This window comes from Cyprinodon tularosa, unplaced genomic scaffold (assembly GCF_016077235.1).
Source record: "Cyprinodon tularosa strain WSP-4 unplaced genomic scaffold, ASM1607723v1 ctg177, whole genome shotgun sequence".
Taxonomy (NCBI): Eukaryota; Metazoa; Chordata; class Actinopteri; order Cyprinodontiformes; family Cyprinodontidae; genus Cyprinodon; species Cyprinodon tularosa.
The window spans coordinates 1,239,412-1,251,650 of record NW_024038589.1 but is presented as its reverse complement, the minus strand read 5'-3'; the positions used below and the strand labels follow the sequence as shown (position 1 = coordinate 1,251,650).

At 36.1% G+C, this 12,239-nt stretch overlaps 2 protein-coding genes across 2 annotated transcripts in view; one reads left to right on the top strand and one right to left on the bottom strand.

Moving 5' to 3' along the window:
* slc13a4 (solute carrier family 13 member 4) overlaps positions 1-5,415 on the top strand; it is a 33,574-nt gene extending 28,159 nt beyond the window's left edge. Inside the window, exons 13-16 of the mRNA XM_038281909.1 lie at positions 1,375-1,496; positions 1,615-1,776; positions 3,946-4,083; positions 4,315-5,415. Of these exons, the coding sequence (XP_038137837.1) occupies positions 1,375-1,496; positions 1,615-1,776; positions 3,946-4,083; positions 4,315-4,452 (560 nt within the window). The 3' untranslated portion in view covers positions 4,453-5,415. The remainder of the gene's footprint in view (positions 1-1,374; positions 1,497-1,614; positions 1,777-3,945; positions 4,084-4,314) is intronic.
* Positions 5,416-8,596: 3,181 nt separating this feature from the next.
* LOC119781433 (cytochrome c oxidase assembly factor 6 homolog) lies at positions 8,597-11,764 on the bottom strand. The gene is made up of 3 exons (XM_038281907.1): positions 11,572-11,764; positions 11,172-11,325; positions 8,597-9,573 (listed from the first exon to the last, which is right to left on the bottom strand). Exons 2-3 carry the CDS (start codon positions 11,313-11,315, stop codon positions 9,475-9,477), a joined length of 243 nt encoding a protein of 80 aa, XP_038137835.1. The 5' UTR covers positions 11,316-11,325; positions 11,572-11,764; the 3' UTR covers positions 8,597-9,474.
* Positions 11,765-12,239: the final 475 nt, after the last annotated feature.

The window sequence follows — 12,239 nt, the reverse complement described above, 5'->3', positions numbered from 1 at the left end:
TGTTCTTATTTTGAGTTAGCAAATCCATTAGCAAATAATTTTACTTACCTATTTCATCCATCCATCCATCTTTCCATCATCCATCCATTATCCCTGCTGGGGTGTGCTGGTGCCTATCTCCAGCTGTCTATGGATGAGAAGTGGGGTATACCCTGGACAGGTCGCCCTGTCCATGGCAGGGCAACACAGAGACAAACACGACAAACAACCATCCATGCACACACTGACATTCAAGGAGTATTTAGAGAAGCCAATTAACCTAGGAGTCATGTTTTAGGACTGTGGGAGAAAGCTGGAGTACCTGGAGAGAATCCATGCATGCACAGGGAGAACATGCAAACTCCATGCAGAAAGACCCCGGGCCGGTAATTGAACCCAGAGCCTTCTTGCTGCAAGCAGTGCTACCCACTGTTCCACTGTGCAGCCCTTACCTATTAAGTGCAGATATACTGATTTTGTATTACTTTTTACTGTGATACTATTGAATGATTGGTCAAAGTCAAGTCAAATTCTCATTTTCCCCCTCCAATTTTTCATCCTAAATACCTACTTTTAAATGTATTATATAAGCTACACTAAATTATACATTCTCTATACTCACTTTAAAGTTGTTGGACAACAATGTGTCTGTAGGGTTTTAAAATGTTTTTGAAAGGAAGTACATAAAATAAGCAAAAAATTAAGACAGCTAAAAGGATACAAATGACCAAACGTGTTGGGGTGAAGTGTTAATATAAAAATAATTGAACTTTATTGATCTCACATCGGAGATATTTACCTCTGCATTTAACCCATCACCTTGGGGAGCAGTGGGCTGCCATTGTGCAGAACCCCGGGAGCAGTGTGGGGTTAAGAGTCCTGCTCAGACACCCAGAGTGGCAGTCTGTGGGAGTGGGGCTCGAACCTAGAACCTCTAGATTCCAAGCTCTATGCCCTAACCACTAGGCTTCCACTCCCACAAGAAAAAAAATATTGCAAGCAAATTATTACCGGTATGTTATTTTCCCCAATGACTGCCCAACTGGGAATTTTCTTCCCTACATTTTCTGTTAAAGGACTATCTCCTAGAAAAAAAATCTATCTAGCTTATACAATATGAATTTAATGTGTGATAAGGACCTGAAACGGCAAATAATAAAACCAGTCTCTGTGGTCAAAGTGAACTAAAACTCAGTCACTCTATGCTCTAACCATAGAGGTTATATTCTTCCACTGAGCAGCCTTACTGCTGGATTGCTTCCAAAATGTCATGGTGGATGTTGGCTATGCTGGGGGACGTTAAAAATGGGGGAAATTGTGAGGAAACATGTTTCCAAAGCTCACCACTAACTGTAGTTCAATACATGTTGGTTTGTTGTGGTTTTGTACCCTCAGATGACGAGTCGGAGTCTGACCCACTTGCCCCCATGATCACTTGGAAAGATTTTCAGAGACTAATGCCATGGGAGATTGTAATCCTGGTTGGAGGAGGATATGCTCTTGCAGCTGGATGCAAGGTTAGATCTCTGTACCTGTAGCTTGGGGTTTAGTTCATTGATTTTCTTATTCCTTTACATTCTTGTCATTACTTAGGTAATAATTTGTGGCTTGATGTTTAATGCATCATATCTGTAGGTGTCAGGCTTGTCAGTGTGGATCGGCAGACAGCTGGAGCCTATGAGTGGTCTTCCTCCCTGGGCAGTCACCCTCCTGGCCTGCCTCCTGGTGTCAGCAGTCACAGAGTTTGCCTCCAACCCAGCAACTCTTACCGTCTTCCTTCCCATCCTATCAGCTCTGGTATGGCCTCCTCTCCTTAACATGCCACTAAAATCCTCCATTAAATCACTGACTTTCTAGTATTACCTCATCTTGAGAGAGAATTTGGAGATAGTGAAAATGATCCACCTACTTTTGGCTTAAAGGAACGCTGTATTCTCAGAATGAGCATTCATTAGTTAACAGCACAGACAAGAAGAGATCTATTGAAAAAACACAGAAGCATTCAGCAAAAGCTGGAACTCCCGAATAGCACAGAGAGTTAATGGCAGCAATAGCTCTGTCAATTGCAGTCACTGGAAGATACACAGTTAAACACTGAAGCAACACTGCAAACACTGAGCTTATATAGGTTGCATACATTTTAAAATGAGTGTATTCCCCTTAATTTGAGCACGTAAAAAAATAAGACAATCTACCAATAGAAAGTTTTTTTTTTCTGTAGAATGAGAGGAATATATTATGTACTGGAACGGAAATAATCTTATTTGAATCTGCATATTATCTTACTTATCTGCTAAAATTAGGACAAATACAATTATTTCAAGAAGAACTGACATACTTATATTATATTCTTTGCAGAAAATAAACCAAGAATGCTTTCTCAAGGGAACAAAAGGGATTTCATGTAGTTAATGTCCTTACAAAAGGCTTTATTTAGAGGATAAACACACTTAAACATAACTGATACAGGGGTCATTTCTATAGAAACACAGTTAAACATCATTGCTATAGGAATATTGTGGAGGTTGGAGTATATGTTTATCTAAAAATGCAGTTTAAAATAAAAAAAATTTTGGGGTTATGTCTATAGAATGGGGTACAAATCAAAAATTAGAAGTTATAGAAATGTATTAAAGTTTCTACAAATTATATGTTACTAATAAAGGCGTACTCTTTACAAAAACACAGTAAAAAACATTTGCTAAGAGGTTGTTTTCTATAGGAACGCAGTTAAACATAACTGTTATGAGAATAATTTCTATTGAAACACTGATAAAAGTGCTATTGGTAATTTGGTTATAGAAACACGGTTAAACAACTCTGTTAAAGGAGAGCTTTCTATAGAAACACAGTTAAACATAATTATCAGTGTCTTTGTTATAGAAACAGTTATATGTAGCTGCTATTTATATAGAAACAGTTAAACATCTCTTTTAAAGGAGTATTTTCTATAGAAACACAGTTAAACATTACTATGAGTGTCTTCGATATAGAAACAGTTATATATAGCTGCTACAGAGGTTATTTCTATAAAAACACAGTTAAACATCTGTGTTATAGGAGTATTTTCTATAGAAACACAGTTAAACATTACTATGAGTGTCTTTGATATAGAAAGTTAGTTGAATATAGCTGCTACAGAGATTATTTCTGTAAAAACACAGTTAAACATAACTGTTATAGGGGCATTTCTATAAAAACACAGGTAGATATAACTGCTTATGTTTTTTTAGATACACAGTTAAATATAACTGATGTAGAGATTGTTTATATAGATACAGTTAAACAAATTTACTACAGGGGTACTTTCAATAAAAACACAATTAAACGTTACTACTGTAGAGGTTTTTCTATAAAAACACAGTTGAACATAACTATTACAGGGATACTTTCTATAAAAACATAATTAAACATAACTGTTATAGAGGTACTTTCTATAGAAGATTATACAAAGTCAGTCAGGAATAGCTCTGTTAACATTGCAGTCTGGCGATCAGACAAAGCTAAATGCTAAAGTCCTATTCAATAGTACTAAAAACTGTAAAGAAGGAAAAGTTTTCGTAGTTTATGGCATTGATACCTTAACTTGCGACTGTATCTAAAGAAGAGAGCTAAACATGCAACCAATCTGTAAACATTATTTTAAACAGGAAAGAAAAATAGGAGACCGGTGGCTAGTGGTAACAACACCTCCAATGATAGCTTTGTACAAAGTAGAAAAGAGACACAGCTAAACTAACATGCACTGGGCTAGGCATACCATCCGAGGAAATAAAATATGAAAACAGAACATAGTTGTGATTCACTGTGTTAAATTCTTTTTTCTCTCTTGCTTACTCTTTTTGTTTTTATTTAATCCTGTTCTGCTGTTGCCTCTTTGTTTGATCTCGCACCAATAAGCACTTTCCCTCTTCGCCTTTATTGTCCCCTCAATGTATCCATATTGTTCTTCACCCTGTGTTCCAGTCGGAGACACTGCTCATCAACCCCCTCCACACTCTGATCCCGTCCACCATGTGCGTGTCATTTGGGGTCATGCTTCCAGTGGGGAACCCTCCCAACGCCATCGTCTTCAGTTACGGCCACGTGCAGATTAGCGACATGGTAGGGCGCTCTTTCCCTCTGTCACACAAGCACACTTTGTGCATCTGCAGCATCAAAAAAACTTTCAGAGTACATCGTATCAGATTTCTTATGTTCTAAATCAAAGAATATATTCGTATTTTTTTTATAATGCAATGTCACTGAAGGTATCCATATCAGCTGTTTTTATTACTTAGTGCTTTAAGGTCAGTTTTAGTGTTGGTTTTTAGACCTTTTAATTTTTCTGTCCAGGTGAAAGCAGGTTTTGGAGTGAACCTGATCGGTGTTGCCGTGGTTATGTTAGCCATCACCACTTGGGGGGTCCCGCTCTTCAACCTGACTGAGTTCCCCGCCTGGGCAGTGGCTAGGAACGTCACAGGAGGCTTATAACCAAAGCCGACATAAAGGGGGATAAAATCTTTCAGCGACAGACAGAAGAAGAGGAATTTCTGTAAGGAAGACAACATGAACATGATTGAGTCCGGAGGATTGTCTTCCCCACAATGACACTTGACAGAACGTGCCTCCAATGAAAGGACGACAAGAGAAAATGGTGGAAGACCTGGTTAGATGCTTGGATAGAATATTAGCTTCAGTTTAAGTTAGCCATATAATGGCAAAACATTTGATGAATGTCACTCTGGGGAAAAACTGAACTTCTACAATAATTTAACTTTACCTCTGTTGCCACAATTATGCTGATTCTCTTTTCACAGGATCAATAAAAATCGGAAACATAATTTTAGTATAAAAAAGAAGCTCATACACTATTAATAGTTCTGAAATCTACTTTAAAGAGGTGCCTTCACTCCTGTACTCTTATAGAAACTTTTTGATATAAATCAGCTATTTTGCAACTGTTCAGATACCTCTTTTTATTTCCCTTATATTTTTTGCATGTAAGCCTGGAAGACTGTTCAGTTTTTCAATTGGATTAGTGTTTAATCACTCAGTGTTAATAGAAATGGCTCTTGTTTTGTTTTTAAGAAAAAGTTCTTACTATGGCCATGGATGTGCTGTAAAAAGAAACAGTTTAACTTTATGTTAAGATAACGAAAAATTGGGTCTTATTTTCAGCTGGGTGTATCAGAAACAGGTGGGTAACTAATTGGATTTTTTTTTTAGGGATCATGGAATAAATATGTCGTAATTGTCGTTTGTGATACATAAAAACTTATAATTACTTCCAAAAGTATGCATCCTTTGTAATATTTTTCACCTCTAGACATTGCAATTTTTTCACCTGTGCAATGCATGCTGGGTAAATGATATAATAAGGTCCTACAGATTAAACACAGGATGGTGAACATTAGCAGACTTGCTGATGAAGGTTCTCAGTCATCCAGGTCATAGTCATTCGGTAAAAATAAAAAAAAAATTCAAAAAATATCCACTGGACTTGGTTTTCAAGATTTGAAGACGTTTCGCCACCTCTCCAGGAAGCTTTCTCAATTCAAAAAACGTCTTCAAATCTTGAAAACCAAGTGCAGTGAGTATTTTTTTAATTTTTATTTTTATTTTTACGGAATTAGCAGACTTGTTTTTTTTAATCGTATTTTGTTTGATTGGTGTTGTTGCCTGTCACTACCCGACCCGTCCCGGAAGCCGCCCTCGATTTTATTTTGTTAAAAGGCCCTAAATTAATTTTTTCCTGTAACACTTTCTTTTACAGTACATAAATAACCATGTAATAACATGGTAATAACATAGCAAGTCACACTATAGTACTTGGTTACAAGAAAAACTTTTTTGGGGGGGTAATTACCCCAAGATTTAGGTATATAATTTCAAAATAATAACCTTCATGTAATAACTACAATCGTATGTGACTGTAACATTGGAGACCTTTGTTGGGTAATTACCATTAGGTCACCACATTACAGTTTCTATAATGGGCCACCACCTACCAATGGCTTACAAAGTAAATTGGAAATTATGATCGGGTAAATAAAGTATTATAAAACTGAACTCAAGTTACATGTAAATAAGAATTTAGTTAAGAAGATCGGCTTGCTGTATTCTAGGTTTGGTTTTCTGTTATATACCAAGTAATAAACTGAATTTTACCAGATAATACATCAAATCTGAAGCACAGCACTAAACCAAGATTTTCTTGTTACCTTGTACTGTACGGTAACTTGCTATGTTATTACTGTGTTATTACATAGTTATTGTTGTTCTGTAAAATAAAGTGTTGCCGTTTTTCCCTCCCCAAAAATAGCAAGCATTCTAAAATATAATGTGTTAAAGGTTAAAGATGTATTTCCTGAGAAAATAAATGCCTTAAAATCCTGTTTTATCACTTCCGTGCCCAATCTGCACCGGAAATGGGATCCTACGCTACATCCTTTGGCTAACATTTTCGGCTTTTTTTGCGTAATCTAAAGAAATAAACAACTAAAATGTAGATAAACGTGGTTCAATCATATTTTGCCGGACTGCTCTGAGCATGCCTGATGATGAAGTCAGGGAAGCAGTTTAACGAAGAAAACGTAAAAAGCATCAAAATTGTCTCACAAACGTCATAAAACATTTTTAAAGATGTGTTTTAGCATTCTTTAATGAATTAAGGATAAGGATTTTTGTACCATAATTACATTATTTAATGACACCCGGATGTATATCTCTTCTCGTATGCGCAGAACGGTTTGTGCTTCCGGAACGGATCGCGTGGTGACATTGCCTCAAAGTTTTCATGTGCAGTTATGTATGAGATATCTGTTGAAACAAAAAATTGTAATCACCTTGTGATCTACCGTTTACTGTATTAGCTAGCTCTAGCTAACACCGTTAGTAGAAGGCGAGAGTGGGATCAAAACCAGACCAGAGGTTAATGAATGACTGTTTTAGGTGACAACAAAGCATCTCTCAGTTGTTGTAACACATAATATATCTGAGAAAATGTTTTCATCCTGATGCTAACCGTAACTGGAGCTCTTAATTTGTAGCGTAGCTCTCTGGGTTAGTATCTCCTAGCATCCGCCTCGCAAACACCAGCTTTTTCAACCAACTTTCATCTTTATTACCTCTTTAGATTTCTATATTGACATACATTTCAAACCAAAGAGATGAAACTTTACTAATTTATGTTTTAGCTGGACAGGGCTAGCGTTACAGGACCTAGCATACGTCATTTACTCAGAATGCATTGACACCTGTGTGTACATTTTTTTATTTTATTTATCAAATCTAAGTACAGCTTACAGTATTTTCTTGTATTTAAGTAAAATATAAACATTTATCAAATAAAGTCTATTGTTATAGCTAAAAATGGATCAAGGCTGCAATCAAAAGTTAGGCACATTTTTGCCGGCAGTTGCTAGGGTAACCAACCATCAATTAAATTAAAACTGATAATATTGCTGATTAATCGTCTACAAGGTGTCTTTTCCTTTCTGTCAGGTGCAATTACTATGCAACTATAGGAATATTTCTTCTTTTTTTATTAAATCACACTACGTTTGACGTTTTTTTTTTTTATGTTTTTAGTTAGGTTTTAAATCCTTTTGAGAAATCTTAAATATTTTACCTTCCCGAAAGTTTTAACAAAGTTGACCTTCCTTGAATTTCTCCAGGCAGTCTGACTGTTAAAGCAGAGCCTCAGAAATCTTGGACGTTTGCAACAATTCACGCCTTTTTTTAATTAAATTCAGATAAGAATTATAAACCTTCAATATTTGGTGCTCCTTTTTAGTGCAAATATTAGAGCTTTCCTGAATGTCGGAGAGGCTGCTTTTGACGGACAATCCAAAAATGTTATTGTTGAAGTTCATGCAAAGAAATTCCAAAAAAGTTAAACAATGCACTGGACTTTGTTTCCAAGTTTGAAGACGTTTTGCTTCCCATCCAGGAAGCTTTTACAATTGAAAAGGTCCAGTGGAATGTTGTTCTTTTTTTTTTTTTTACCTTTTTGGAATGGCAATTGGATGACTGAGAATTTTCACCAGCACATACACAGAAATGTTTTGGTAATATCTCTGCTCCAGTGACTTTAACACTCGGACCAAAGTCCAACACCTTCTGAACCGTTTTTACCAGTAAGTCTAGTCAAGCTACTGTACGTATAACCAAATATTGTTCATGTTCTTTGTATTATATGCAGATCAAATCTGATTTCTTCACAATGAAAAGCTTCCTATCATGTGACCAATCCTTTTCTAAAGCGGATTTATTCCGTTTTTAAACCTGCATCCAAACCGTTTAAGCTCATTGGTGCCTTGCTGTGAGGCTCACAACATACTTTCAGAACTTATGCAAACTCTTTCATTTTTTTCACTAATGTTTAGTGCTTACAGTAGTAATGGTGAATTCTGAAGTAAAAAGGTCTTGAAACTTGCATTTTCAGATTTTGGCCACAATAGCTGAGTGATAAATATTCCGTTGTTAGTATAATGAGGTGTTTAAGAAGGTGTACGGGTGATTTTTGTGCAACTCTGGTGTGTAAAAGCAGGAATAAGTGAATCTCTGGGTCCATCCGATGCTCTGATGGACTGAAAATGACTTCAGAAAGAAACTGGAGGAGTGAAAACGGGACTGTATTGTGCAATAGTTTTGTTTTAATCAGCCATCAAATCACAATAACTCTCTAGGTCAAGGTTTGTGCAAAACCCTCATTGTACTGAGCATAAATGCAGAAGATATGCTTTATATTTTTTACAGAAAATACAATAATTTACATGTAATTTGTTGTTTTGTACTACTGCATTAAAAGTAGAAGCCTTAGTGAAGTCTGGATGTGATGCCTACAGTTTTCTTTGTGGTTTATAGATCTCTGCAGGGTTCCTTCGTGTTTTTACAGGACACATTTTTTTCCTGGTTTCCAATTCTTCAATTCTCAATCCTAACTGTTCAGCTTTATTTCAGAAATTCAGATAAAAGTAACGACTGCATTAAAAATTAATCAACAGTTTTACTTGATCCACAATTCATTCCAGGCAGTATAGGAACCCTGCAATGACCTTTGACCCTGGAGGGGCCACGATCCTTTGTAAATACACACCGATTTGTAATATAAACTCAATGTGTTTTTGGTTGTTTTATATGACCTGTAACATTTTTAAATCAGCTGCTTATTCCTGAAAGGTCACCCCTACCCATCCAAAAAAATATACATTCATGTACGACAATAAAAGCCATAAAAAAAAAAAAAATTAATCTCTGGGCTGATTTGATTTATTCAAAAACAAAACACTTGATCCGATACTGAAAACTAGTTAAACAGACTGATGGTTTCCGTTGATAATAATTTAACCTTAAGACCATTTTGGACAGAAAACATTACAAGATATTTAGTATGTCTTAGAAAATAAGTCAAAATATTTTTTCCAAGTATTTATTTTTAACAAATAAATAAAGCTAACTGCACACAGGGTCCTGCACGGTTTGGGTAAAAGTCCATCTATAGTTTTCCAGTTAGGAGTTTTCGCGTGGGCCTCCAGCTGGTGTGAATCCCTCGGTCTGCATCTTCTCTTTGTATTTTAGGAAGTCTCTCCTCTTAGTGAAATACTTCACCTGCCCAGAAAGATGAATGGAAAAAAAAAAGGTTAAGAGAAGCCCAAATAAAGCAATACTTTATAGAAAGTACTTTAGAGTAGAAATTCTATTAAATTCATTGATAACCTCTCAGATAATCTCATTTAAAGATGAAAAATAACTACTTCTGACAGACAGGTGCAACTTTTTGCTACTTTGGAAATAAAATAACTATTGAATTTTTCATCCAGTGAGAAATACTGGAAAATAAAATTAGTTAGCATTAGCAGCAACAGTCTGGAAAGTGGTCTTTACCATCATAAGAGGGGCTTTTAGCTTCTTCTTTAGCTTCAGCTAACTTCTCCTTACTTGCATTTAACTAGGGCTGAAACAATCAGATTAACCAATTATTAAAATAATATTCATAAACTATTTTAGTAATGGATTAATCATTAAATGGAGTATAGAGACTGTAAAACATGCCTTTAGCTGACAGAGCAACACAGCAGTTAATTGAACCAAAATTGTAAAAAAAAAAAAAATATATATATATATATGTAAATATTTTACATTTAAGATAAAAGAAACTGATTTTTCTGTTAATATGCTCTATCCAGAACTCTTTAGTAAAAAGTCTTCTTTAGGGAACCTTTAGATTAATGCAGGCATCCCCAAACTCGGTCCTCGAGGCCCCCTGTCCTGCAGGTTTTAGAGGTTTCCTTGCTCCAGCACAGCTGATTTTAATTGAAAGTTCATTAACAGGCTTTTGGTCTACTGCAATCATTATAACCAGCTGTGCTGAAGCAGAGAAACCTCTAAAACCTGCAGGACAGGGGACCTTAAGGACCGAGTTTGGGAATGCCTGGATTAATGTATTTTCAAAATAATCGTTAGCTGCAGCCCCACATTTCACCTAATCCTTTTTTAAGATTGTTTTCTCTGAGTAAATCAGAGGTGGGTTAGCTGGAAGGCTTCAGATGCCTTTCTTAATGTGTAACCCAAATCCAACTGAGCTAAAGACAAAGGGATAGTCAGAAATTCTCCACCCAGATTGATTAAATTACAGCATGTCGTCCAGGTTTTGAAACAGCATGAATCTCCAAACTACCACACCACCTCTTCTATGTTGGTTTGAAGTGAGCAAGATGCTTTTAAGCAAATAAGAAATTAGATTTCTCAATTTTTCCAGGGAAAAAGAGAAATATTTTTCTACTCTCATTACATTTTTCAAAAAAAAAGGAAAACCAGAAGCCGAACTTGGGGTGACAGTGGCACCGGGTGTAGGAGTTTGCCCTGCAATCTGAGGGTTCGATTTCAGTGTTGTGTCCTTGGGCAAGACACTTCACCTGCATTGTCTACTGATAGTGGTCAGAGGGCCTGGTGGCGACAGTGTACGGCAGCCCCGCTTCTGTCAGTGAGCCCCAGGGCAACTATGGCTACAATGTAGCTTGCCACCATCAGTGTGTGTGTGTGAATGGGGGAATGAGTGTAAAGCGCTTTGGTCAAGTTTTCTTACTTTAAAAGAGCTATATAAGTACAGGCCATTTACCAAACTGCTGAATAGTTTTCATTTTCAGAGTTTTTAAGTATTTCTGTGTCCACTCTAGTATCAGCTGTTAACAAACAGGCTAATTTACCCACTGAGCTGGACATCTGGCCTCAAAGTCAGCCTGGAACTTCTGACAGGATTCAAGCCTGTCATTGTTTTTATCCAAACATTGCCAGAGCTGATCCCTTGCATCCCTGCAGGCTTTCCTCTCTGCAGAGTTTGGAGCTGCCATCCCTGAACACCTGAGGGAGACAGATGAACTTATTCAATCCCATTCTTTACAAACAGCTGCTACTTGGTGGCTAATATGAATTAATTATCAATCATTTTTAAATATATAAACAAAGTTTTGAGTACTTTATTATTAATTAAACGAAATAGGTAAAGAAGGGCTAATTTAATCACAAAGCAGACAAGTTTGTCAACAATAACAGGGGGAAAAAAGCCAAACTATTAGCTGTCAATAATGTAGCTTCGGTGTTACTTACAGATTAAAAAGCTGAAAATAAGCGAAATAAATCCTTTTTTCCGACTTTTTTCTCTCCTCTATCCTCCGTCACTCCATTAAGACAAAGAAAATTAGCTTCATATATTATCCATACTACACTTTTGTAACGATTGAAACGGAGAGGCGACGTGAAGGACAAGAGCAACACAGTCGCGCTTTGATGACGTCGGTGTGTGATTACGGCGTTTGAGCAGGAGATGGCGTTGTTGTAACAGGAAAAAAAACTAACACCAGAGAAGTGATAGCGGAAATTAGGTAAAAGTAAAAAAAAAAAAAAAATGTTATTCTTTTAATAGAAACTCTATATTAAAAGTATTTAGACATAAATAACCGCTTTATTAACGTAACATAAAATGAAAAGTTAATTTTTCCTTATTATTCAAATATCAACTCAACATTCCCTTAGCAAAAAATACTTTATTCAGCTCTACTATAGGTATACTTGGCATTTACTTTTTTATAAACTTTATTTTATATACTTGAGAATTACATAGTAGAGTATACTTAGACTAAAAACTATACGTATAACTCTAAGTAGTACATTAATACTAAGACTTAAACCTATGCTTAAATTATTTAAGCATAGGTTAAATGTGAAACTGCCCCTGTATTTAAGTTAAATACAGGGGCAGTTTTGAATCTGGTATA